The sequence below is a fragment of the Carlito syrichta genome, unplaced genomic scaffold (assembly GCF_000164805.1).
Source record: "Carlito syrichta isolate Samal-C Ts95f unplaced genomic scaffold, Tarsius_syrichta-2.0.1 Scaffold304099, whole genome shotgun sequence".
In the NCBI taxonomy this organism is placed as follows: Eukaryota; Metazoa; Chordata; class Mammalia; order Primates; family Tarsiidae; genus Carlito; species Carlito syrichta.
This window is the reverse complement of record NW_007248195.1, coordinates 236,207-262,390: the sequence shown is the minus strand read 5'-3', so window position 1 is coordinate 262,390 and position 26,184 is coordinate 236,207. Positions and strand designations below refer to the sequence as shown.

At 40.8% G+C, this 26,184-nt stretch overlaps 1 protein-coding gene across 4 annotated transcripts in view; it reads right to left on the bottom strand.

The window, feature by feature from the left end:
• The window catches only part of TESPA1 (thymocyte expressed, positive selection associated 1), a 48,889-nt gene extending 27,475 nt beyond the window's left edge, over window positions 1–21,414 (bottom strand). For 2 of the 4 annotated variants that reach the window (XM_008059461.2, XM_008059460.2), the window contains exons 1-7: window positions 21,312–21,414; window positions 10,519–10,725; window positions 9,502–9,544; window positions 3,263–3,312; window positions 2,620–2,661; window positions 1,497–1,533; window positions 1,120–1,218 (exon numbers count right to left, since the gene is read on the bottom strand). In XM_008059461.2, the coding sequence (XP_008057652.1) occupies window positions 1,120–1,218; window positions 1,497–1,533; window positions 2,620–2,661; window positions 3,263–3,312; window positions 9,502–9,544; window positions 10,519–10,681 (434 nt within the window). In that variant the 5' untranslated portion in view covers window positions 10,682–10,725; window positions 21,312–21,414. Of the gene's footprint in view, window positions 1–1,119; window positions 1,219–1,496; window positions 1,534–2,619; window positions 2,662–3,262; window positions 3,313–9,501; window positions 9,612–10,518; window positions 10,726–21,311 lie in introns of those variants that run through there. The other 2 variants (XM_008059462.2, XM_008059463.2) reach the window with 2 other exon arrangements.
• Between the last annotated feature and the right edge of the window lie 4,770 nt (window positions 21,415–26,184).

Below are 26,184 nucleotides of genomic sequence, written 5' to 3'. Positions count from 1 at the left end.
AAAAAAAAAAAAGGAATTTGTTCATAGTTTTTTTTTTTAACTATAGTCTGCCCCTCCAGCGGTCTGAGGGACAGTGAGCTGGCCCCCTGTTTTAAAAGTTTGAGGACCTCTGCTAGGTCAACCCTTGGGCTTGCCGTTAAGTGATCATTTCATTTTAGTTTCCTTATTTGTGAATGAGGGTGTAAGACTGGATTAGTGGTTCTCAATCATGGTTGCATATTCAGGTCATTTTTGGGGACTCTTACAAATGCAGATACCCAACTACTATCTGCAGACATCCTGATTTAATGACAGGTGTCAACAGTGTCATGTGACAATATTTAAATCTCAGAACGAGGGCTTAGATTCAAATTTTGACTCCAAAATTCCAGACACCTGTATTTGTTTTTTGTTTTGTTTTTTTGTTTTGTTTTTGAGTGGGAATCTCACTTTGTTGCCCAGACTGGAGTGCAGTGGCCGCTCCCGGCCACCACAGCCTCGACCTGCTGGGCTCCGGCAATCCTTCCGCCTCAGCCTTCCGAGTAGCTGGAACTACAGGTGCGCATTACCACACCCGGCTGATTTTTTGATTTATTGTGGACATTTTAAATTATACCCCACTAGTTTTCATCACTTTTCATCTTCTTTAGAGTTATCTGTGTGTATGTCTTGTCCACCCTATTGAGTCGTTGTGCTCCTGGGATCAGGCTGTTTGTCCACCTCATCTTTTCAAACTCCACATAGTCAAGGCCTGGCCTACATAAGGGATATAAAATTTCTGAATGAATTCATGTTTTATTGCTTCATTTAACCAACAGATTAGTCAATTAATCAATATGTTGTTTATTAAACACTTACTATGGGTCTGGGAACTATAACGGTACCAGTATGGCACCTCCAGGGGTACAAGTTTCAGTGGGAGGAGACACCTGCATTTTACACAGAGTATTCAGCTCTAAGAAGATTTCTTTGCATCTACCTCTATTCTTGAAACAAATATGGTCACACTTCAAATGTACATAGAAAGTGCATAAAAGCTCCAGTGAGCTATTCCAGATATTCCAGAATAAAAAGGGCACTGGTTCTTGATTCCATTCTCCTCTGCCTCTCATCTTCCCCATCCTCCCACTCAGTACCTACCTTGAACTAGTCTTGTTGGTTCCCCCAGTCATGCTGCTGGAAGCCAAACTGCAGCCAAGATTGAGTAGCTGGCAAGGCCTGGCTGCCTCCAGGAAACTCCTGCAGAGAACAAAGCCAAAGCTGATGACATATAAATCTTGTTAGCCAGTCTGCACCACGGTTTCAAGGCATCCCCGCTGGGCAAATTCACCCCCTGCAGGGTAATTTTGAGTCACCCACTGAGGAGACTCAATCTGGGCTCTCATTGCTGGTTAAAAAGTCCCACTCTCTTTTGTTCATCCTTAACTTTTTGTTTTTACTCTCTTTGACTCTGATACCCACCCCATCACTGGCTCTTGAAGAAGTCATCATTTAGCCTGGCTGAACCTAGCACTTACCTGGAGAAGAGTTTTCCATTGGCGGCCAGCAGTGTGGCTGGATGAGAAACAGAGGGGCAAAGAACAAGTCAGAAGGGAAAATGAACATCATTTTCTTTTTTGTAAGTTAAGAGCTGCTCCTCCGAACTTAAAATTCATCCCTCTCTGTCTCCCTCTGCCAAGACCACAGGCTAGCTGAATGCCATGAATTCTGTTCGTAGTAGGGACTCAAGATCACCAAGCACAGTTCTGGAATAGGAACAGGTATGGGAGAAAACAGTTGGCCTTGAGCCTCTGAGCTTTTGACTCATGACTGATGTCTGGGCAAGAGCCACTCTGTCCTGAAGAGGACAGAGTCATTCCACTCTCTAGGTTGGTGCTCCTGCCCTACCAAATGAGTCTTTACAGGTTCCAGGGGACATCAGTAGGTTTCTGTGTCTCCATCTTTTAGCCAAGCCCATATCCTCCTTTCTTTTTTTTTTCTCTGCCACCATTTATCCTCCTTTCATACTCAATTCTCTTGGGCTTTCGATGTAGAAAACAGTCTCAAAGATGTCTGGGCAGCAAATGTTGTGGTGATTTAATATGACAGGGACAAAGGGTCATTTTAAATGATGGACCGGTTGGAGTCATGATAGACTTATGAGGAAGTATTTCTGGGCATGTGGGGCTTTCTGTGTTTTATATTAGATCAAAATGAGACTCCCCTTTCCCTATAGATAAGAATGCCCAAGGCGAGCCGGGCTCGGTGGCTCAGCCTGTAATCCCGCGCCTTTGGGAGGCTGAGGTGAGTGGATTGCCTGAGCCCACGGGTTCGAGACCCGCCTGGGCAACTTGGTGAGACCTCATCTCTACAATAAATCAAAAAATCAGCTGGGAGTGGTAGCGCGTGCCTGTAATTCCGGCTACTTGGAAGGCTGAGGCGGAAGGATCACCGGAGCCCAGCAGGTCGAGGCTGCGGTGGCCGGGAGCGGCCACTGCATTCCAGTCTGGGCGACAGAGTGAGACTCCAACTCAAAAAAAAAAAAAGAATGCCCAAGGGTGGGCTGTTTTTTTCTGAAGTTTTCCTCTTCCATCCTATCCTTAATTTACCCAATGTATAGCTTCTTCCCTCATCCCAGCCTCAGAGAACTGTGCCACTTACCCTCTGCTCCGAGAGTCAAATCATCTTCAAAGCTGGAACACCCTATCAGACAATTAGGCAAAGATCACAGGAAATCAGACTGGAACATACACACATGCACACACCTGCATACATGAATATCTACACTTGCACTTAGACTTATATAACCATACAAAAATACTAGATATGCACATGTTGGAAAACTCCACATATATGACCTCAGAAATCACATTCATGTTTTGATTCAGAAAGAATTACATCTACACTCACCTATAACTTGCTCCCTGTATCCCATAGTCATGTACACAACCTCCTGCCAAATAGTAAACACCCTCACCCATAAACACACACATAAACACTGACATTTTATTAAGTTCTTTTCCCATAGAAGTGGTTGTTAGCTAAGCAACCGCCAACAGATGATAGGTTTGAATATTTGTGAGCCTGTGAGCTCTGAGTCAGCATTTTTTTCTGGAGCCTTGTGATGACTAAAGGGTGTTTTGCATACAGTCTAAAAACACACAGGTACTCTTATGCATACACACATATACACACACATACACACCACACACACACACACACACACACACACACACCACACATACATACACACAGCTATGTCATTGTCCAGGTAGAACAATAGAAGAACAGAGACTATATTCACCATTGTAGATCGACTGTCCTGCTTCCTCAGAAAGTCCTTCTTCAGAGTATCTAAAACCAAAAACAGCCTTACAAGTTGAAGCCCATTATATTCTCCAAGGGGTTTTTCATTAACAATCTCCCACCTGTTCATATTGTTTTCCAATGAGAGCCAGTAGTATTTAATTTGCTTTTATGTTGGTGAAAACTAAGAGTGGTTACTTGACCAAAAAATTCATAGAGGTCGGCAGGGGGAGCTGGGACTGGAATGCACTGTATTTTAGATAGGGTTGCCTTCAGACCCTGGCTACATGGTCTAAAGTCAGCTTAGCAATTGCTATGGTTTGAATATTTGATCCCTCCAAATCTTATGTTGAAATGTGATCCCCCATGTTGGAGGTGGGGCCTACTGGGAGGTATCAGATTCCTCATGAATGACTTGGTGTCATCCTCAAAATAATGAGTGAGTTCTTGCTCTGTTAGTTCCTATGAGAGCTGGTTATTTAAAAGAGCTTGGCACTTTCTTCCCTTCTCTTCCTTGCTTCTTCTCTTGCCATGTGATCTCCACATATCATGTGATCTCTGCCATCCACCGTGAGTAGAAGCAGCCTGAGGCCTTCACCAGAAGCAGAAGCAGGTGCCAAGCTTCTTGTGCAGTCCATAGAACTATAAGCCAAATAAACCTCCTTTCTTATAAATTCCTCGGTCTCAGTACTCCCTTATAGCAACACAAATTGACTGAGACAGCAATAATTCTTCAGTCTTTAAGTAAAACACAAAAGAAATAATATAGACCAAGCGTGGTGGCTCAAGTCTGCAATACCAGCACTTCGGGAGGCCAAGGTAAGAGGATTATCTGAGTCCAGGGGTTCAAGACCAGCCTGGGCAACTTGGTGAGACCTCATCTCTACAATTAAAAAAAAAATAGCCAGGCTTGTTAGCACGTGCCTGTAGTTCTGGCTACTTGGAAGGCTGAGGTGGAAGGATTGTCTGAGCCTGGCAGGTTGACACTGGGTTGGCTGTGAGCATGCCACTGCACTCCTGCCTAGGCAATGGAATGAGACTCTGACTCAAAAAATAAAAATAATATAGAAGCAAAACTGGAGAAATATATCTAAAGAAGCAGGAATTTTGGGGTCATAATTTTCAAATTAAATACAAACATCTAGGTTTTCTGAAAATTTTAGGAGGCCACCTTATCTACCCTCACTCTTTCTTGTCTCTGAACCATAATCTTACTGAATATCATGTCTTTCAGGAAGCAGCAGAAGTTGCATTCTGGTTAGAGATATTTTTACATTTTGAGATACGGTCTTATCAAACATTTGCCATCTCCAAGAGAAGAACAAACAAAAATCAGCAGAAATACTAGTGAGAAACAATTCAGTTTTTTAAACAAGGAAGAAATTCTCCCTGTCCAAAACTGGTGAGTAAAATAGTCTGTGAAAAAGCTTTGAACTGGGTCCAGTACACCTAGTTTTCAATTCTGGCTCAAGTATTACGTAAGGGGATTTGGATCCTTAGATATCATCATCAGCTAAGTCCACTTCAGGTACCAATGTGTTGCAAGTTTTGTAGAGTCTGCTTTCCTAAATGTTTGTAAATGGAAGTTGCACATGACACTTTATATGTAATCCCGAGTGGAGGCTGAAGAGGAGAAGCGTTGGTTAAGTGAGGTAGCATAAAACCTGGGCTATATCCATTGCTACTGATCCTAAAGAATTTCTTTCTTTTCAGTCTCCAGCCATTCAGATAACTTCAGGCTGGTGGAGTATGACTTTACAGAATGTTTAACAATGGGAATGGGCTTACTTCTTGCACATCTGTAGGTCAAGTTGTGCTTGCATTTTACAAAATAAATAATTGCACATAGAGAATCTTTTGCTGGTGTTTTCCTTTCAGTTGCAAAATAAGTAAATAAATAAAATAACAACAACCCAACAACAGCAACCAAAAGAAATCCCATATTTTCCAAAATCTGAATTCTTATATGTCTTCCTGAACAAAACTGTACATCAAGGTTTACTGTAAGTGAAATGACACTCAAGCTAATTACAAATAGATAACTCTAATCACACAACTAGAACTATAAATATATATTATGTTCCAATGTATAATTACATAAATGTATATTATAATACTATAAACATATGTGTTAATATATATTAAAATGTTAGTAGAAACTGTTTACTATTACTACTTAAAACACTATGATACCAAATATGATCAACTACTAGAATATTGTAATTTATGATTGCATTTAATGTTTGTGTTGTAGTTACACAGTAATGCAACTACTAAGACTTACTATTACTAGAAGTACAATTAAAACACACTACTATTCCATTTCTAGGTTGTACCCAATAAAAATGCCTCCATGTGCTCCCCCAAAGAGATACTAGTCATGGTAACCCAGAAGAGGAAGCCTCCAGATCCCTATTTATTTTAGAATGAAAGACAACATGATAATGATACAATATAATCTACATGACAATAAAAAGAATGACCTACCACTGCATACAAATACATAGACAAACATCACAAACATAATGCTCAGCAAAAGAAACACACATAAAACATATTGCATGATTTGATTTATATAAAGTACAAAAAAATCTCAACGTTTACAAGGCAGGGTATTTTTTACCCATGGAGGCAGGATATTGTATGGAAGGAAAGGGGACTTTTGGAGTGCTGGTAATGTTCTGCTTCAGGCTTTGTGGGTGTATCCCTTTTTGACTATTAATCAAGCTATGTATTTAATACTCATTTATTTTTCAGTAAGTATATTATACTTCAGTGCAATTTATATTAAAAAGAAAAATGCTGTTGATGTGTATGCTATGCTTTAATAAAATTTACATTAAAAATGTCACTAATAAGCTGGGCTCGGTGGCTCAGCCTGTAATCCCATGCCTTTGGGAGGCTGAGGTGAGTGGATTGCCTGAGCCTGCGGGTTCGAGACCTGCCTGGGCAGCGAGACCTCATCTCTACAATAAATCAAAAAATCGGCTGGGCGTGGTAGCGCATGCCTGTAATTCCAGCTACTTGGAAGGCTGAGGCGGAAGGATCGCCGGAGCCCAGCAGGCGAGGCTGCGGTGGCCGGGAGCAGCCACTGCACTCCAGTCTGGGTGACAGAGTGAGACGCCAACTCAAAAAAAAAAAAAAAAAAAAGTCACTAATAGAATTCCTGGTTTCTCCAAAGCAAAACTCACTTTCATTCATTAGATACAAGTTATCGTTGAGGTTTACCCTACATTTCTCACATGTATCTATTCTCCTTATGAAGACCAGCCGAGGTTGAGCCTTGGGCAGATGTGGGTTTTCCTCAGCAGTATGGACATGGGCCTGGATCTACCTTCTCACTGAGCATGATGACTTGAGACTTCATGGCCATAACTCTAATCCCAAGCCTTTTATGGGGTATTACATGGGCCATAGGATCAATGACTAGGAACTGGATCTGCTCCCTCTTTCCCAAACTTGCACTGAAAGGTCCCTTAGCATCATTTCAAGTCTGAAATAAAAGTACAAAGGTATTGCTCCTTCTGTATACTTTGTTCATAAACAAATAGTAGGAGGGAGGGTTGGATTGAGAGAAGATGCATGTGGCTATTTTTAGATTCTTCTGGCAGTTTCCATAGATGCCTGCCTGCAGAGATTTAAGCTGAAGCCCACACAGATGATTTTTGGGCTCCCAATCCCACTTCTGGTGATTCATGAGCAACACATTTATGTCCCAGAAAATCTTAAGAGCTTTAGAGGAGAAAGAAAAATGGACGGGAACAATTTGCAAAGACATGCATGGTCTAATCCTGTAGCAGAATGATCAGTCCTTTGATTCAACTGCATGGAGATACGTCGACACTAAATCGACCAAACTATTGGTGGAGAGTTTGTCAGAAAACAAAACCCTCTAGTTACTAATGGGTGTTTGGGATTGGAAAGAAAAATGGAAACTATGTGGTCCTAAAATAAAAATCGGAAAGTGCCTCCCAAGGCACCTGGCAACAGAGTGCACAGACAACCAGGGAATGCATGTTTCTTGCTCATCCTCTTTCCTCTGGGGTCTTGGCAGCCTAAGCCTCAAAGACTGTGGGAACTCAGCGTGTCATGCTCAGAATGTGTTCTTCCTCCATCTTCTTCACTGTCTGTTCTCAAAGGTCAAGTGTATTCGTACTATCACCAAGCATCATCATCATCATCCTTTATTTTTTCTGGCTTTTCCATATAACTAAAAAGTATTACAGGACATATTTACTAGAGAAAATTAGAAAATAGAGAAAATTGGAAATCTTTTCTGAATCTAACAATTCCCTTTACAAAGACAGAAGCAAGTATATTAATAAACTTATGGTCTTTTTGAAGTTTAAATGTTTGATACTTTTTCAAAACACAAGTAAGTAAAGAAAATGCAACAAATACCCTCACATGTGTCACTCTATTTTCACACATGTAAACATTTTGTCATACTTGCCTCAGAAAAAGTGAAATATTAAGCAATATATAATGTTAAATAAAAAAGAAATAAAGTATTAAAGATATAACTGAAGTCTTATTTTACTCCCATTCTTTGCTTCGCTTTTCCTTCTGAGATAATCACTATCCAATAGTTGGTGTGTATCATTTCTGGGTATGCTTTTTCTGACAAATAAAAATATGTAGATAGATATTGATATAGATATATAGATAGACTAATTTTGTGAAATTATAAGGAGGCATAAACTTCTCCTCTATAAACCTTACCACTCACACACTATTACAGATCATAAAGCTTATACACATTTCTCATCTCCCTGAAACCTCACAAGAAACTTTGAAACTTTTTTATTCTAGTCACTTCCCTCAAAGATCAGGCATCTTCAGTGGAGATAATTTAAGTTATTTTCTTATGACCGGTTGCATATTTAGTAGCACAAGAATTAGGTTCAAATCTTGGAGACTTTTTGCTCCCCAGACCACCTTTTCACTATAAGTTTTGGTTCAGGGATTATCTTTGTAGAGCATGAGTGGAGAAATGTGACTTCTAGAGCTTACAATCTTGTATTTCTGTGAATGCATTCTTTCCAATTAGAGTATAGTATGTTTGAAGTCAAGGAACATATTTTAAATGACTTGGCATCCCTCTAAGTTATTGAGATAATCAGACAATGAATAATTGCTGACATAAGTTGATAAGACTCAAGGGTAGTTAAGGAGATAAAGACATTTACTGAGCTGGCGGTTTCCCCTGTACATATCAGGTAAGGCATTTTAAACCTTAGGACTGCTCTCACCAAAATCTGCATATATTTCTATTACCACCCTCCCTTTTCTTCCTATATTTTGAGGATCCCCTAATTGACTTTGAAGTCAACAAATTGTGAATAAGACTAGGGCATTATCTTTTGTAAACAGAAACAAACACAAAATAAATCCTTCCTGGCATTCTCTTCCTGGACAGAGTTGAAGTAAACAACCTTGGATTATTCAGTGCTATTTACATCCTACCAAATAAGCAAAAATTGGTTTATTTATGTCAGTTAACAGGTGAGTTTAGATGAAAGGCTACATAAGGCTTGAGACATTCCTGGAGGGAAAATAAGGAGCAGGCAGGAGTTATACTTTCTGAGAATTCATTATTATACAAAAGATTAAATAGGTCACAGAAGCCTCTTTGTGTCTGAGTAGTCTGAGCCTAAAATGGCATAGGCTGATAGGGCGCAGGGTTCTCACAATTTAAAGCGTATCTCACAAATTAAAGAGATGATACATTGCCTTGAAGTGCCTGCTATAATTCTTCCTTGCTTTGAATGACTGTTGTATACTCCTAGCCCCTCGCCTGTGTTCTGCAGTAGAAATCAACAACACAGTGATGAATTGCTCTTCGGTAAGATGATCAGGCTGTAAGTCCTCTGCTTTTGTCACATAATGTAAAAGTAAGACTCCAATCTAAAGGGCAAAGCCATGGAGTCAGGGTCTGGAACTCAGCCTTACCCATTCCTTGTAGATGCAGACTTCCATTTATTCTTAGCTTTAGACCAGATCCAGCTTTCTTCCCAGCCCTCCAGCCTAACTTCGTCTTTCCCAGAGTTGCACTTTACCGCTATGACTACCAGCCCACCCCAGCCTCCCACAATAAACACCCGCCACCAGCTCGACCTCACCTCTAACCTTTAGGCCCAATTCAAGCCCATTTCCCTGCCTGAGTTCCCAGGAGCTTTGTCTGCTAGCAGTCCAACCATTAGCCACATCCCACACCATCGCCTGTCCGGCACTTACCCACAGTCCTGCAGCCAGTCTTCAATCTTATTGATTGGGTTTGCTAGAAAAGTCAGACACCATATCACTGTGAGAACTGAACAAAACCAGACCTCCTCTCTGCAACTAACCCCATTCCACAAGTTTATTCTTACATAAGACACATCATGAATCTGTTTTTTTCCTCAGAAAGCTTTTCTTTAAGATATGAGAGGATTATATTTATATATAAAAATAGTGGATATGTCTTCTCCCTCTGCCTCCCTTCCTCCCAGAAACCTGGAAAGTACCCAAGATGTCAGGCCCACGACTCTCTTCTGGGGACAGGGATGGATCTCTCTCATTAAAAAAGACACACACACACACACACACACACACACACACACACACACACACACACACAAAATCTTGTGTCTGTGCTTTCTGTGTCCTACCAAATAATCAAGCATGGGTTTAATTCTATCAGAATGTTTGATTTACTTTTATTCAGTAGTCTAATTTAAATCTCAAAGAAGCTCTGAGAAGGGTGTAGGAAAGATACTTTTCCTTCAATGGGACAAGTATGTCTTCAGTAGGTGAGTGACTCCTCAAAGGTAACACAGCTTGCTAGCGACAGCATTATGGCCATAGTCCTAGTCCCAGGTCTTTTATGGGTTATTGCATAGGCCATAAAATCAATGACTAGGTACTAAGACTAGGCATCCAGTTTGAGTGTCGTCTTGTTATACAAAGTAGAAATACCCACAGCATTCATAGAGAGCTCCTAGCCTTGGGTTCTTACAGAAGTTTCTCAGGATAATGCAAAAATGTACCCCTTTCCCCCCCAATCTTATTATGCCTGCCTCTTTCTCACATCATTCTTATCTTATGCTATTTCCATCTCTTCCCCTAAACTCAGTTAAACCAGTAAAAACAAGCCTTGCTGAGGGCCTAGAGTAAGGGATGGACTCACTGTCCACACTCTGCATACCCGTGCCTGCTGGCCCATTCTACTACAAGACCACACAGATGTTTGTTTGTTGTTTAACTATCTCTTACCTTCTTGGAAAACATCATCCAGGCCAGAAGGCTCAGGATCAGGGACGCTCTGCAATGCGGCTGCAGCCTCCTCTTCAAGGACCTGGGTCTGCCAGTTACGGCTCTGACGCAGCCAGGCCCGCCGTTTCTCCCAGGACGTGGGGCTCAGCACAGAGGCCTCCATGGCCTGGCTCAGACTTCAGGGCCCCCCTCCACAGAAATACTGTCCTGAGAGTTGAAACATAGTGATACTCCCTCATCCTTTACTCAGAAACCACCCCATCTCAGGGGTGCCCCCCCATCTTCCCGTCTCTGCACAAAGGAGCCTGACTTGTCTGCCCCTTCAGGAGCAGTGAGGAGATGCCTAGCTCATCTTCTGTCTCCCCTGCGAAAGAAGAACGTTCTGAAAAACCTGAATATCAGGGCAAATCTTTCAAATTAGTAAGTATGAAAACTTCACACATCACATGATATAGGGACATTGCGAAAGCTCTTCTGACTTGAAGATTCCCTACCATGAAGAACATGGTAGCCGACATGCTATACTAAATAACATTTTTCTTTAATCCCAAAGAATTTTGTCTCCCAGAATCTTTTGTTACAATGAAATTATCTTTAAATTTACAATGTATAAAGCTGACTTTATTTTATTCTCACCAAGGTATATGAAAAAGTTTAGGATCTCAAAGATTTAATAGCATTTCTAAGATCCCACAACCAGGATGTCACTCTAAATACAGGGATTCTGGGTTTTCTTTGTTTGTTTTTTTGTCTTGACATGTTCTGTTTCTTGTTTCGTAAATTCATGTAGAGTTTCTATCAGAAAAAAAATCATATGATAAAAACAAGGAGACACATCCTTAACCAATGAGCAGCCAGCATCTTATAGGATAATCACTTTCTAATCTATCAGCTAATGTTTCCACATAACTATGAAGCAACTCCTCAGCTCATCAATGCAACTACTGATTCTATAGATTTATATTTCACTTAATACTACCTAAACAACACCTCTGTATTTTTCCAAAAGATACACAGTGATGGCACTAGGCATGTATTCAAAGAGGAGCAATGGGGGAGAGCATTCAGTTGTCCAGGTAGAGTTTAAGATGACTTGAGGCTAATGTATATTCATTGGCCCTTTCTGTGTCCTGCTGCCTGTTCTCTGCCAACCACACTAGCATCCTAGCATACTGAGTAAGTAGGAGTGAGCTATGACTCTCACTGCCTTATCCCTCTATTTCCTCCAGCTGCCATAAATGACTTCACCTTCAGAGCTACACTTTAAAAACAATTTTTTTTAAAAGTCAGAGTCTCTGTCACCCATCCTGGAGTGCAGTGGCATAATTACGGCTACTGCAGTCTCAACCTGCTGGTCTCAGGCAATCCCTCTGCTTCAATCTTTCAAGTAGCTGGGACTACAAGTGTGCCACCACACCTGTCTAAATTTTTACTTATTGTAGTCTCACCATGTTGCCCAGGCTGGTCTCAAATTCCTGGACTCAGGTAATCCTCTTGCCTCGGCCTCCCACAGTGCTGGGATTACAGGCATGAGCCACCACGCCTGGCTCAGAGCTACACTTTTAACTGTTGGAATAGGGAAAATAAAAAGAAAGAAGAAGAAGAAGAATGCCAGTTTCCAGAGACTTCTGTTCTTTCAACACTTACAACCATTAGTAAGGCATTCAACGATTTAGGCACTAAAATAGCTATTTTTAAAAAGAACACTCTGAAAGTAAAATGCATTCCTAGGGCAATAAAATTGTTTTAGATGCCTTTGCTTGCTACAGAGAAAAACATATCCAGAGAAAAATAATACAAAATTTCTGTTGTCTGATCCAAATTCTTGTGTTTCAAGTCTAGTTCATGACATATTTTTCTTCCAGTAGTTGGCACTATGAGACTTTGCTGGCTAGCCATGGGTACCTGGCCCTTTATCCACTGCCTGTGCCTTTTAGGAGAAGCTAAATCATCTTATTAAATTTGTGTCATTAAGAAGCCACAAAGACAGGTAGCAGGGATGACTTGCTGTCCTTTGGTTGAAGGTGTTGTGAGGTGATAAAGAGACAATGAAGCTGCCGCTACAAAGAACTTAAGAAAAGAGTGTAAAAAGCCTTAATTGGTTTGTTTACCTAGTCCTGGGCTCGAAAATATTTAATGGGTTTGTTCCAGTCAGTCCAGTGGAGAAAATGTCGAAGGCTAACTTGCCTGTTGTCTTTAATGCCCAAAGGAAATCGACCTCACCTAAATCCCTGGTAATCTTCAACTCACAAGAACAGTTTTAGTGGTTAGGAGAACACAAAAGGAAGGCAGGCAGGCAGAAGGGAAGGAAAGGAGAAAGGGAGAGAGGAAGGAAGGAAGGGAAGAAGGAAGGGAGGGAGGAATGGAGGAATATCTGAGGCTCACACTTTATTCTGCCACTAATGTTATTACCTTTATCAGGTCTCAGTTTGTCAGTGAGGACACTCTAGCCCTAAAATTGGATGCTTCTAGTCCTACAAACTTATGAACGGGCCATTTTAGAGCTGAATCCCCATAATGCCCAGCACAGTGCCAGAATCACATTAACTGAGATGGAAGAAGAGGTTTCAACATCCTGTGATATGAATCTATTTTACATTCTCCCACATCTTCAAAAATCTAGCACAGTCATATTGGCTAATTTCCTTTCCACCCCCTTAAAATGCTTACTTTGCTTTTGATCTCAGTTTTCTCATGTTCTCTCTACTTCCCACCTCACCCCCTCCACCCCTACTCTCACTTTTTGCCACACTCAACCTGCAAAGCCCAGCTCTTAACTAACTTCCTCCATGAAGCTACGCCTGGGTTCTATAGGTTACTTTGGTCACTTTCACTGAATTCCTTACCTGCTTGGTTTTTCCTTACTAGTTCTTATCACTAACACACTTTATATTTTACTTATTGACCTAATTGGTCGCTTACTCTTCTGATTAGAATATGAGCTCCAAGAGGATGGAGATCTTTCGGGTTGTTCACTGCTGTGTTTCTAATGTCTGAAACAGAATCCAATATGCTGTAATCACCTAATCAATACTTGTTCTCTAAATGAGTGAATGTTCAGTGGGTGCCTGTTCCTCATAGGAGCTCAATGCCTTACAGAGCCACCATAGACACATGCAGAGAGAGTAGCTTCAAAACTATAACAATGAGCTATAACTATGTGCTTATTAAACATGGAAAAATGCTTTGGGCTGAAAGCTAGACCAAAGGGAGAAGGTTATTCTAAGGTTTGTTTCTATCCCAGGAATTCCTATGATTGAGAACAAAAGTTATATTTCCTTGGTTATTCCTTGATTATTCTTGTCTCTATGTCCTATGTACAGAAGTTTTACTTGTAATGTAGATGCCTAATGGAAAATGTCCATGGAAACAGAATCTTTAATGCTTAAGAGTTCCAAAGGAAGGCTTCCAAATAAGTGGCTATTATAGTTATGGCAACAAAAAGACTAGACAGGCTAAGTGTTCACTGAGAATGACAGCCATTTTCTGGACAATTTGGGTGAGAATGTAATCATTTCCTTACTTGAAAAAAATCAATGATAATTTCAAATCTGAGAGTAAAGCTGCATGGTAGATCTAAGCTAATGTTCACAATTGTGGCACACTAAGCATAAAATTGGGAAACTGGATACATTAATTTTCCCCAATCTCTGCTGCACTTGGGTTGTAGAGACTGGTCCATGGGGTGGTATATGGAAATACTATAAGTCAGCCATATTAGGAGGCAAGAGAAATGGACGTGTCTGGCTAGTGGTAATAGGAAGAAGCTGTACTGCTGAGAGATAAGAACCCGGGTATTTTTTGTGGAACTCTAAAGGAAGTAGCAAATGATTATCAGAAAAGCAACTTGGCAGTGAGTGTGTTAGAAAGAATTGAAAAATGGGTGCACACAGATGTCAAGATAGTAGCTGTGTAGATCTTGGGGCCCCTTGTAATAGAGAGAAGGGCATGGAGAGGTTTCTTCCAAGTGAGTCATACAAAGACACACACACCTAGAATATGATGGAGTTTGTTGCAGTGAAGAGAACAACAACTAGAAATCAGGAAACTTGGGCATTTCTCCAACTTTCGTGTCCAATTAATTCACTTCTGTCAAATCCATAAGGTTTTTTTATGTGGGCATCTGTGTAACCTCTAGAAGTGAATTTGTAGGGCTCAATGCTGTATACACTTACCTCCAGCACCAATGTGTATAAACTTGTTTTCCTACATCTTAGCTGAGTTTGAAACACGTAAAGGAATATAGGTACTAATTCGTCAAAGAAAATGTGTTTATATGGTTTACCTCATAAGAATTAGGAAATGGTCCAGAGGGTCTCCGGAGTTACTTCCCATATAAAAAATTCCCTTCCAAATAAACACTGTCTGACAGGGCTCCTGTATGAGCAGCTTTTACCAAAGAAGGAAGGCGGCGAGCCTAAACTGGGAGGTTCTGGGGGAACCCAAGTGAGAAGGAATCAGCCAGGGGCTGCTTGTTGACCCCCAGCGCAGCTTGAACTTTTCTGCTTCTGCTTTATTTTATGGCAGGCAATCCAACCGCAGCCCGTGGGCCACATACGGCCCAGGACAGTTAGTCATGCGGCCCCTCAAAATCTTTCAGCATCATGTGTTTTTTAGCACTTATTTTCTTTGTGACTCCATGCATAGTTCCATTTTTGAAGTTCACAATCATGCCTTATTCATGACATCACAGCACGTACATTTTGTGAGCAGCTGTTTTCAATTATGAAGCACGTGGAGAGCAAAATTCAAGCAAACATTTCTGACGAGCACCTTGAGAACTCACTGAGAATTGTGACTACTTCCATCGAACCAGACATTGACAGATTAATTTTATAAAAACAAGGTCAAATTTCCCACTAGTTTTATATTGCTCTCATTTTTCTAAACTTTATAATAAACAAATATAAAAAAGAAGTCTTATTATGTATATCCATTAACTATAGCATATAATGTATGTGCAGCCCAAGACAATTCCTCTTTACTTGATGTGACCCAAGAAAGCCAAAAGTTCACTCAAATCAATCTGGGGAAGTCAAAAGATTGGACACCCCTGTTTTACAGTGTCACCCACCTTCCTTTCTACCTACACAAATTCCATTCACCCTTTTAAAGCCTACTCAAGTTATCTCCTTTTCCTGACCCACTTCTAGCAGCTGGCAAATGTGCCTGTACCGTACGCAACAAGAGAGTAAGTAGCTACTACTCCCATCATTCTGAACTGCTCCTTGTAACTTCTGTCCTAAATACCATTGCAGAATATAGCACAGTGCTTTGCAAAAGAAGTGGCTCAGTAAATACTACACCTGCAGAGAAGCAAGAGTCACTCAGGTGCTGGAAAATTATCCTCAATTAATGTGTGCTCCTGACTCTCCTCATGGCCTCAGATCTTAATGCATATACTTAATCAATATATTTTGTATAGTTTGTAGTGAATAGAAAAAGCCTTGGGACATAGTCTTCCCAAGTCCTTTGTTGATAGGACATAGAGGTCACCCAAATCTGGCTGAATTTATGAAACATAAACTATCAAATTCTCCCACCTCCAAAGAAATATTTTCCAGTGTTTTTAATTCCAAGTTTTCATTCACTTCTTAGTTAAAGGTTACTTCTGGAATATGACTGCCATCTTTCTTGAAGCTGGTTTATTTTATATGATTGTGTTTAATCTATGAGAGTGGATGTCTGAAGCCTGCAGCTACCTTTTTTCCAGTTTTTCCACTAACACGAGAAATCCCACACCGATTCTATTGCCTTTTGCCTGAATCATCCCACAGCCTTATTTCCCCCTCTGCTACCATTTCCAGCCCTTTGTCCTTTCCTCTTCCCTAGGTTTCTCAAGAAGTGCATTCCCTAAATACTTCTCCATGATTTGTTAAGAGTTCTGGAATCTGACTACAACCAAGAAGAGGAGGAGACATTTCTTGTTTTGAAAATGTTATAGTTAAAAGCCAAAACTGTAGCAGACAGGGTTGAGGTTGGACAAGAGAAATTTCCTCTAATGGTTTAAGATTAGGGAGTTAAGAGCTATGAAATGAGTATCTTCCAACAAAAATTATCATCAGAAGCAGTAACTGTAACAGCAGCAGAACACCTTTTGAAGTATGCCATTATAACTACACCGAGAACATTACCCACTTCTAGTCTTTGTTTTCTGAAGAGTCAGAGATTCACTACACATCCACAAGGGCAAGTCAAAGCAAAAAGCGCTCATAATAATTGATATGTATAGAGTACCTTATATTTACCTTTAGAATCTTCCTGTAAGCTACTTCACTTAATCCTGACAACCACTTTTGAACCAATTATTGTTACTTGACACTCAGAGAAATATGTGGCTTGCCCAAGATCACACACATTTAGGATGTTGTAGTGTTGAGATTTAAACTCAAGTTGGTCTGACTTCACTTGGTCTCGTCTTTCCACTGACAATAGAATAAGAAAATGACCTAATATTACCCTGCAAGTGTCAGTGGTAAATGCAATTTGAAATAAAGAGAAAGAGAAACTGTTTGGGTAAATTCTTCATTTTGCATGCTATGTAGACACTCCACCTTATAGTCTAGAAAAGAAGAGGCAACATAAATTCAATGTCATTTTTACTTGGTTCTGTGACAATCTTAGTGAAGCAAATGTTTCTTTGCGTGTGTTATTAGCGTAGCTTTCCTTCTTGACTCCAGCTAGAGGATTATGAAGAAGTTGGGAGTTCCTCTGATTGGTGATGAGTACTCAAGGGTTTGGAACAATGGATATCATAATTTTATATCATATTATCATAATTTCTAGACACATATTTTGATATTTTAACAAGTATGGGCCTATCAATTTGTACCTGCTAAACATCAGCTCTGCTTACAGATACTTCACCACAGGGATGTTTTTAGGGGGCCCAGTAAGGATGGCCAGTGTTTCTTTTTCTTTAAAGTCCAGGGTTTCATTTTGAAACTGATGAGCAGGAAAATTGAAGAAAGAGCTAGGATCTTGGAATCAGATGAAGCCTAGTTTGGAATCACAGTTCTGTCTACTTGTTACTAAGTTTCTTCATGTACAAACAGATAATGTGCCAGACTTGTTGGTGTTATGACCAGGTAGTATATATCAAGTCCCTTATGTATAAAGGAGGTGCTTAATAAGTGATAGTCATGGTTATTGGTTATTATCAATCTGCCCTCCATCTCAGTTCACCACCTCAGAACATTTTAAAGAATAAGGAAGAAAGGAAGAAAGAAGGAGTGAGCAACAGGGCATGGTAGAGTGTACAGAATCAAGATGGTGAAAGAGAGATGTTGCTGGTAAGCAGAGATGAAAAATAAGTCATGAAGAGGACTTCATTCTTACCTAATACCCAAGGGGATCAGAGAGATCATCTAATCCTGGTCACTCATTGTGCAGTTGAAGAAAATGAAAAGAGAGATTTGGGGGGCAGGCTTGTCTGGGATCACAAATAATATTACCAACTGAAAATTCACAAGTTCTGAGTCTCAGATGTGTACTTTCTTTCTTTTATCCTTCTGCCCTCACGGTTTCTAAAACCCAGCCCCAGGGACATGTATCAGACAGACCTCTCTTTTCTTCTGTCTGTATTGTACTATGCCTCAAGCAGCACCTGTGAGTTGGGACTGAGAGTAAGAACCAGCGTGGGAGGAGAGAAAAAGGAAACAGGGTTTTCATGATGTGACCCATAAAAGCTTCTGCATCCACAGCTAATTCGTACACGGCCACCATCACAAAGGGCTGCGGGAAATCCCAGAACAGCGAACACTTCTCTGTTTGTGGACTGGACAAACTCCACCTCAAGCCAGCTGGACTGTTCCTCATACTTCAGGCCCTCAACCTGCAACAGTGTCTTACATTCCTTCATAGATAAGAAATGTCGTCTTAGTTTCTAATCCTCTTCCATACCACTGCAGTTTGGAAGATCATCAGAACAAAAATTACCCTAAGTGTAACATTTGAGCGTTCTGGGACATCTATAGTCCAAGAGAAGTTCGATTTATTTCAGGGAAAAGGGAGGATGCTATTTGGTAAATAATCACACACACACACAAATATACACAAACATACATAATCAATAGAAGTTCCTTTCTTCTCCACTTTTTTCTCTCTCACAAATATGAAGGGGGACCCAAAACAAACTGGAATTATCTTTTGGAGGGTGGGCTCTTTGTACAGTAGACTTCCCCCACTAGATAAGTGACCTAGGAACCCATCAGCATGTGTACCAGCTAGTATGGTTGTGAGAGGCTGTGTGTCAAAGCATTTACCCATTTCATGATGGTTGATTTATAAGCGCACATGCCCACGCCATGCTGGGTGTTAAGCAGTTTTTAAAAATCAAAAACAGCACGATCCCCATACCCCACCCTCCCTATTCACTGAAAAATTTTTTTTTGTTTCCCCAGATGAAGAAAGTCCTCAAAGGGAAATATTTTACTGACGTGGAAATGGTGAAACAAAAAATGTTAGAAGTACTAAAAGGTATCAAACTTTATGAGTTCAAAAACAGTTCTGAGCAGTGGAAAAGGTATCTCCATAGGTGTATTGCGTCAAATGGAGAGTACCTTGAAGATGATCAAGTTTAAACATGTAAGAATAAATACACAGTTTTTTTATAAGTAAATTCTGGGTTTTTGCCTCCCCCATAAGTTTAGCTGAATAAATACTAAAGAAGACCATCAAAAAGCTCCCCCCCCCTTTCTTACTTACTTCCACTTTCATGAAATGGATGAGTTTTATAGAAGGCTTATCAACTGCTACAGGAAATATTAAAGTTGTGCATTTGGAAAAAAGTAATTCTGTGTTCTCAGTGCTGGGAGACATTGAAGGTTTTTATTTGGATGGGCGATAAAGATATCAGGAATTAAATAAAAGCAGTTCATTTGGGCTAGTTTACAGAGGGTTTCTAAAGACAGTAGGAAGAATTGACAGATTTCTTGACCATCGTGTTAACTCTGTGAATTTACATATTTAATTCTTCTGTTTTATTTCCTTGGTGATGAAGCTCTTTCCCTCATGTACTCATTTTTACTCTGTTTCCCCTTTCTTTCTTAATATCTACACACATTCTTCTCCTCCTTGCCCCTTTGCTCCTTTGCTTGAATTCTATTCTCAGCCCCAGATCTGTGTCAGCCATGCTGCATTAGGCTGGCTGTGGTAGGGTACTGAGTACTGCAGGGTGCAGGAACACCCACACCGGTCTTGTCCCTCAGGTGGAAGAGAGAATAGTTGTAAGATTCCAAGTGGAAGGGAATGTCTGATCTTTTTCCTTTACTGTAGCTTGGAGTGAACCTTGTGGGTCATGATATGGGCTGAGACCAGACTTCCTTTGCTTTCTCTATTAGAATCCAAATCATACACCTTGAACTGAAAATGACTGTTGGGTTGTAACACTTAATAGCAGGAGTCCATCTTCACGTTCAGAAAGCCAAAAGAGTTTTATGAGAACACGTGAGTAGCGTGGTTGTAAGTAGCTTCTAAACTCCCTGGGGTGTATGCGAAAAAGACATCATGTGTTAGAGCCCTTTCTATCCCTCCTGTCATATATTCAGCGTGTTGTTTCTGATAATATTCTCAGTAGAGTTAGAGCATAAGCCTGACTCCCCCTCTTCCTGCTAATGCTTCATGTTGCAAGAGAATCACAATGTATCATTGTCTTGAACCACTCAAGCTGGAGCAACTATTGAGTTTAAAACTTGGACACACAAGCTGTAAGCGTCCAGGCTGCAACCTCCCATCCTACAAACTGACCTGCGCCATCAGAAAGACTCCCCTGTCTTTCTACTCAGGGTCTTTGTTGTAGACAGTCACTGGTACTTCCCCTGGATATCTATCTCTTCCTAAACCCTCACAGTCTTGTTAAACCACTTCTGTGACTCTCTCATCTTGTCCTTGCCCTGCCCTGGGGACCCACCTCTTTTTCTCCACCCATTGGTGAACTCAGTGGCACAACAAAGGTGTGGGAAAACCCCAGTGTGGAGAATCTTTCCATTCCTCCACCCTCCCCAAAACTCATGTAGGTGGTGACATGCTCAGCCTGGCTACCATGGAGATCAGGGGTATTGGTAGAGGACAGACTCCCCAGTATTATGTAGGTCACTGAGAAGTCAACATATTCATCTATCTATCTCTGAGATCTGAAGCCTGAAACCTAATCCTGAGAAGTGTTTATCTGTCTTGAGTCTCCCTGTTAATTTGGCCTGGCATTGTCCAACTGTGAAAATCCTCCCTTGTGGCTGACCCCAGTATATCTTGCTGCAGTTTATCTCAACAACTTTCTTCTACTGTTTCTGAAGAAAGAGATCGTACTCAGAGAGTAAAATGGATTTAGGCCTGGTGCTTCCAATAGCTGGAACTATGGACACTAGACTAGGACCTGAAATGAAACTGGGAAACTTCTTCCTTGAGAACTTTTCAAAGTTAGGCTCAGATTAAAACGGCAGCAACAATAAGTTTAGCAAGATATGGAGAGAAACTTCTTAGGTGAGAAAGGTTAAAAAAAATTACTGAATATTTATTCAAGTCATCAAAGGAACCCACGTTTTGTGATCCTGGAAAAATTACCTCTCTCGTAATAGGGAGGAAAGAACAAGCAAACAAACAAAAGCAAAGGGCCTCCTTGTTCCAATAGGTACAATGATGAATGCTTTTAAGGCTGAAATCATGGAGGTGGGAGGTTTTCTCCCGATTTTCCCCTTTTCTCAGCAGCCTGGTTTTTCTTTGACCTATCTCCTTCTTTCTCTTAGCATCATTCTAAATCAGTACAACCTTAAAACTGAGGTAAACTCTGTACTTACCTGTTGACTGGTGGAGTCGAGTTTGAAGCAAAGCAGTTCTCAAGCTGGGGTGTGGCCTTCCCAGGTGTGGAGACAGAGGGAAGGACAGCGAGAAAGTATCATACTGTAGACTGTGCCTTTCTCCCTGATCTCATTCAACTGCTGTTGCTCAAAAGAGGAAGCGGAAATGAGAAAACACACACACACACACACACACACACACACACACACACACACACACGTCCACACACATAGACATAGTCCCCGCCTCCCACTCCAGTCACATCCTTTGCTCCAGCTCAGGAGACTGAAGAACAAAATATCTGTAGACACCGTGCTCACAGCTAGGAAGCCCTTCCTGTCCCAGAGCTGCCTCGGTCTTTCCAAAACAACAGGAGGTCTTTTTCTATTAAGGGAAAGGTACAGCCCATGTAATGACGTGGGTGTAGGAAAGACTTCCTACCATATAACTGGAAGCCCACTGCTGCAAATAAAGCCTTCTGTCCTCAGGAGGAGAGGTGTCCAAAAATGGAAAAGCTCTCTCTCAAAACATCCTCACATTTATCTCAGAGGAGATACTTACAGCCCTATCACACACTTGAGAGGGCTCTGAGCCAGTCAGCTGTTTCCATCACTCGTTCACACTCTGGTAAATTCCCAGAAGCTTGTTTTCAAATAGTGCATACTTTTATTTTTCTCTGTTAGTTTCTTAACACTCTGTTTTCATGTTCAAGCCACTCTGAAGTTTTTCTTTTTGTAATGCATGACTGCTTTCCTGAAAAATTATTTGAAACTGGTCTTTTATATTCTGCTGTACCCTGGAGATGTCTCCAACTTATTGGTTTTCAGTTTCAAGAAACTTTATTGAACTTTCAAAGGTTTTTCTCAGCTCTTGTCACTTTCGCCCCTTTGGTGGCATTCAGCATTGCTGACCATCTCTCCCTGCTTCTCCAATGTCTTCTAATATGCTTTTCTCTCTGTTTGTTGGATCTGTCTAGATCTGTCCTGTCTCTCTCCTGATTCTGTTCTGTTTCCTTCTCTCCACCATTTATTTATGAAAATGCATTACAATATTTGTTCCACAAGACATTCCTGTAATGTGTTATTTGTGACTAATCTTCACTTGTTCTTTTTCTTCTTTATAATTTTATGGCTATAATTATAGTTGGATCTTAAAAAAAAACAATTTTCTCAAACTTAATTTCCAATCACCAATAGGAAAACTCCATTGAATATCCACAGAATACCTATAATATGGTAGAAAAAAGCCTAAATAAAATTCTTGCTTGGCAAGCTAAGTTATTTAAACATTATTTTCTTCAAGTATACTATGAGGAAAATAATAATTTTCTCTGTTTCTCTCTTACCCCTCTCCCCATTATATTTCTTTTACACGGGGATGAAAATGTCTAATGTATTTCTCAGTACAGAGTAGATGCTAAATATATCCTTTCTTGAGAATTACCTCAAAGGCAACAAGTAAAAAATGAAATCCAATACACCCTGATTCTCTTCTATCACTGTTTTTCCTGTACAAACTAGCTGCAACAACTAAGCTAGTAAAACTCAAAATTATTTTTTAATCTTTACTTTCTGGAATCCAGTCTTTTCCTTAACAGTTGTTTTCAATATGTGTGGAATAGGGAGAGTATCACTTCTATAGGAAGTGTGAGGGATTTTTAATTTTCACAGAGATGGGAAGCTGATACTGGTATTTAGTACCCAAGGGTCAATGATGCTGAGTGCTTTGGAGGGTAAGGGACCCTTCAGCACAAGAAATAATTGTCCCAGCCAAAATGTCAACATTTTATTAACATTTATAGTTTCATGGTTAGGAGAGAGGCTTTGGAGTGGGACTGTAGCATTGAGTAGCTCTGAAGTCCTAGACACATTGGCATCTCCAGACCTCTGGTTCTGCAGACTAGGTTGTGAGTCTGCAAAATGGGGATAATATTCCAATAGAAGTGGTTGCAAAGCTATAGGAATAAGGGAATTCAGCGTATTTAGTTCAGGTCTTATCTTACAGCAAATGCTCAACAAATGGCAGCCATTTTTAGAGTCTTGAAATATAATGTTTTCAATTTGTCCAACATGCTGTATGTATATCTGTCAAAATTATCTCATTCATTAAGGAAGCCATTTTACAAGCAGTTGTAAGTTTTTGTTGTTGTTGTTAATAAAAGAAAGAAAATGGCTATTTGTGATTTTTAAAAATGTTTTATTCTTCTGCAAGCAGTTGTAGCATTTCTCTCTCTCTCTCCTTTCACTTCTCTCTGTCTCTCCCACTCTCCCTCTCCCTCATCTGTGCAGTATTCTTTCTTTCTCTACCCTCTCTCTCTCCCCTCTCTCCCTCTCTCTCATTTCACTCTTCTGTCTCTCTCCTTCTCTCCCTCCCCATCAGCTGTGCAGTATTTCTTTCTCTCTCCCTCCATTCTCTCTCTATCTGCCCTGCCACCATCCTTCGAAAACATCAAGTGCCTCTCTATGTCTTTGATACCATGTACTTCTCTGATTATATATTCCATGTGCTTCAAGAAAACATAACCACTTGTCCTGTCTGTACTAGGTGCAGTTCAGGGTTTCAGAAGGTTTATATAGATCTTGTTCATTGGCCCCCTTGGTTCAAAATAAAAGCTCTATGCTAACTGAGATGATGAGTTTTCTTTCTATCACCTATGTGACTCAGTGGCTTCATGCCTCTTCACATGACCCATTTGTCATTCCATGGTGCCCTTCCTCGTGTTTTACGGAATTTAGGGAAAAAACTGAGCTGGGAGTAAAAGAGCCATCTGATTTTAAAACTAGCTATATGACAGTTATGTAATTTCACTGGATATCAGTTTCCTTTTCTGACAAATAGAGAAATATTTTCTAAGATTATCTTGGCTTTAGATAACTGTCACATCTACACAGACTATTTTTCTCTACACTTTTATGATAACTACATGTGGTTTGTTATGAAAAATGAAAAAAGTAAGTGACAAATATTTGGTAAGAAATCGTGATAAAGATAATAGAAAATGTATTTCATAGGCCTCTCTTTCACCACAAAGCCGAGTAAAAATTGCTTTTGAGAGCTACTAGACACATAACCTGATAACATGTAACTTGGTAACACCAATAACCTCCAGACATGTAACTTGACAACACTGAAAAATAAGAACAGTTTCAGAGCCTGGATGTGCCCATCAGACAGATGGGCTGCTGGGCACAAGCTCTGGAGCTGCAGAACTGGGAGCTCAGCTGGAAGGTTGCCCAGACCTGGGACAGAGCCAGGACAGCTGTCCATAGAGGATGTCCCATGACAGAGAAGCTGTTGCTCAGAGCCCCTGCTCTGGGCTGAGCAGCTGGGCCCCTCTGCCCAGGCCCAGATGCAAGTCATCTGCTTCTATGTCAGCTCTCAGCCTTCTTCTCCCTCAGATCCTGGGGTTTACAGAAGCCCATTTATTTCAGGCGTGCTCCTCCAAATTGCTGATGTGGGAGTTTGAGTGGGTTTGTCTCCTTTCTGTACCAAAGACTCAAAAGTGGGGAAAACGGATAGAGTCATGGGAGGAAAGCAGTGGTTTAACTCACAGAGGTTTTGTGAACTTTCTCCAGGCAGAGAGGGACCCGCTGATGTCGTCTTGTCTTTCTCTCTGCTTCTGTGTTCTGGCTGTTAAGATTTCCAAGAAATGGAATTCTCTAACTTTTCTGGCATACTGATTCTCCCAAAACCCTCCACTAATGCTGGAAAATTCTTTCTTCTGTCTTCACTATTTAAAAGTCCAGCAGAACAAAAGCGCCGTCTGCCTCAGGCCTCCGTAGAGGGCGTTCTTTTGGAGATCTGGATGACAATTCTATTCAAATTGCATTTTATTAACTACCTTATAAGTTCCAGAATTGAGCTAGATCTAAACTTGGGGAGATATGATGGAGGAAAAGGGGGATACAAGAGAAACAATATCAAATACTACCCCCTAGAAGGCTTATTCTCTAGTGTGACCAAGTAATTTTGGGAAATGTAGAGTCAACAAATGACAAACATGTTTCTTTAAGATGTAACTTCTAGGTCGAGTGCAGTGGCTCAAGCCTGTAGTCCCAGCATTTTGGGAGGCCGAGGTGAGAGGATTGCCTGAGCCCGGGGGTCCGAGACCAGCCCGGGCAACTTGGTGAGACCTCGTCTCTACAATAAATCAAGAAAAGTTAGATGGGCGTGGTGATGCGTGCCTGTGGTTCCAGCTACTTGGAAGGTTGAGGTGGAAGGATCGCCTGAGCCTAGCAGGTCGAGGCTACAGTGGCTGTGAGCATGCCACTGCACTCCAGCCTGGGCCACAGAGTGAGACTCCAACTCAAAAAAAAAAAAAAAGGATGTAACTTCTAGGGGCTTTTAATAAGCTGATATGAATTGTGGTTCTCCTAGGAGGACAGAGTATTGTATTTTCTGAATGTATTAGTTTAGGGTTTTTTTTTATTTTTTATTTTTTTGAGGAGCCTCCCAGTGAAATTACTTTTGGAAGAGTTGTCCTCTACTACGGCCACTTCGGTTCTGACTTCTCTAGATCAAATAGTGACATTTGTGTCTTTCATTATACTCAGGTATGTAAGCACAGGCAGGGTTATCTGAGCCCATATTTCTTCTGATCAAGATCGTTTAACTCGGAAGCACAGGGCTTCACTGAGGTCTCAGGTGTGATTGGCTCGGTGAGTGCTATGTGTTGGATAAGCCCATGGAGGAGGATGGATCCTGAGCTCCATAGGACACTTGTATCAGTGCAGTGGAGTAGGAGAAGTCTATGGATCTGGTAGGATGGGAGCCGGGGGATTTGGGAGCTAAGGAGAGATCCATTAAAAAAAATCCCACCAGCGGGGTTCAGTGGCTCAGCCTGTAATCCTGTGCTTTGGGAGGCTGAGGTGA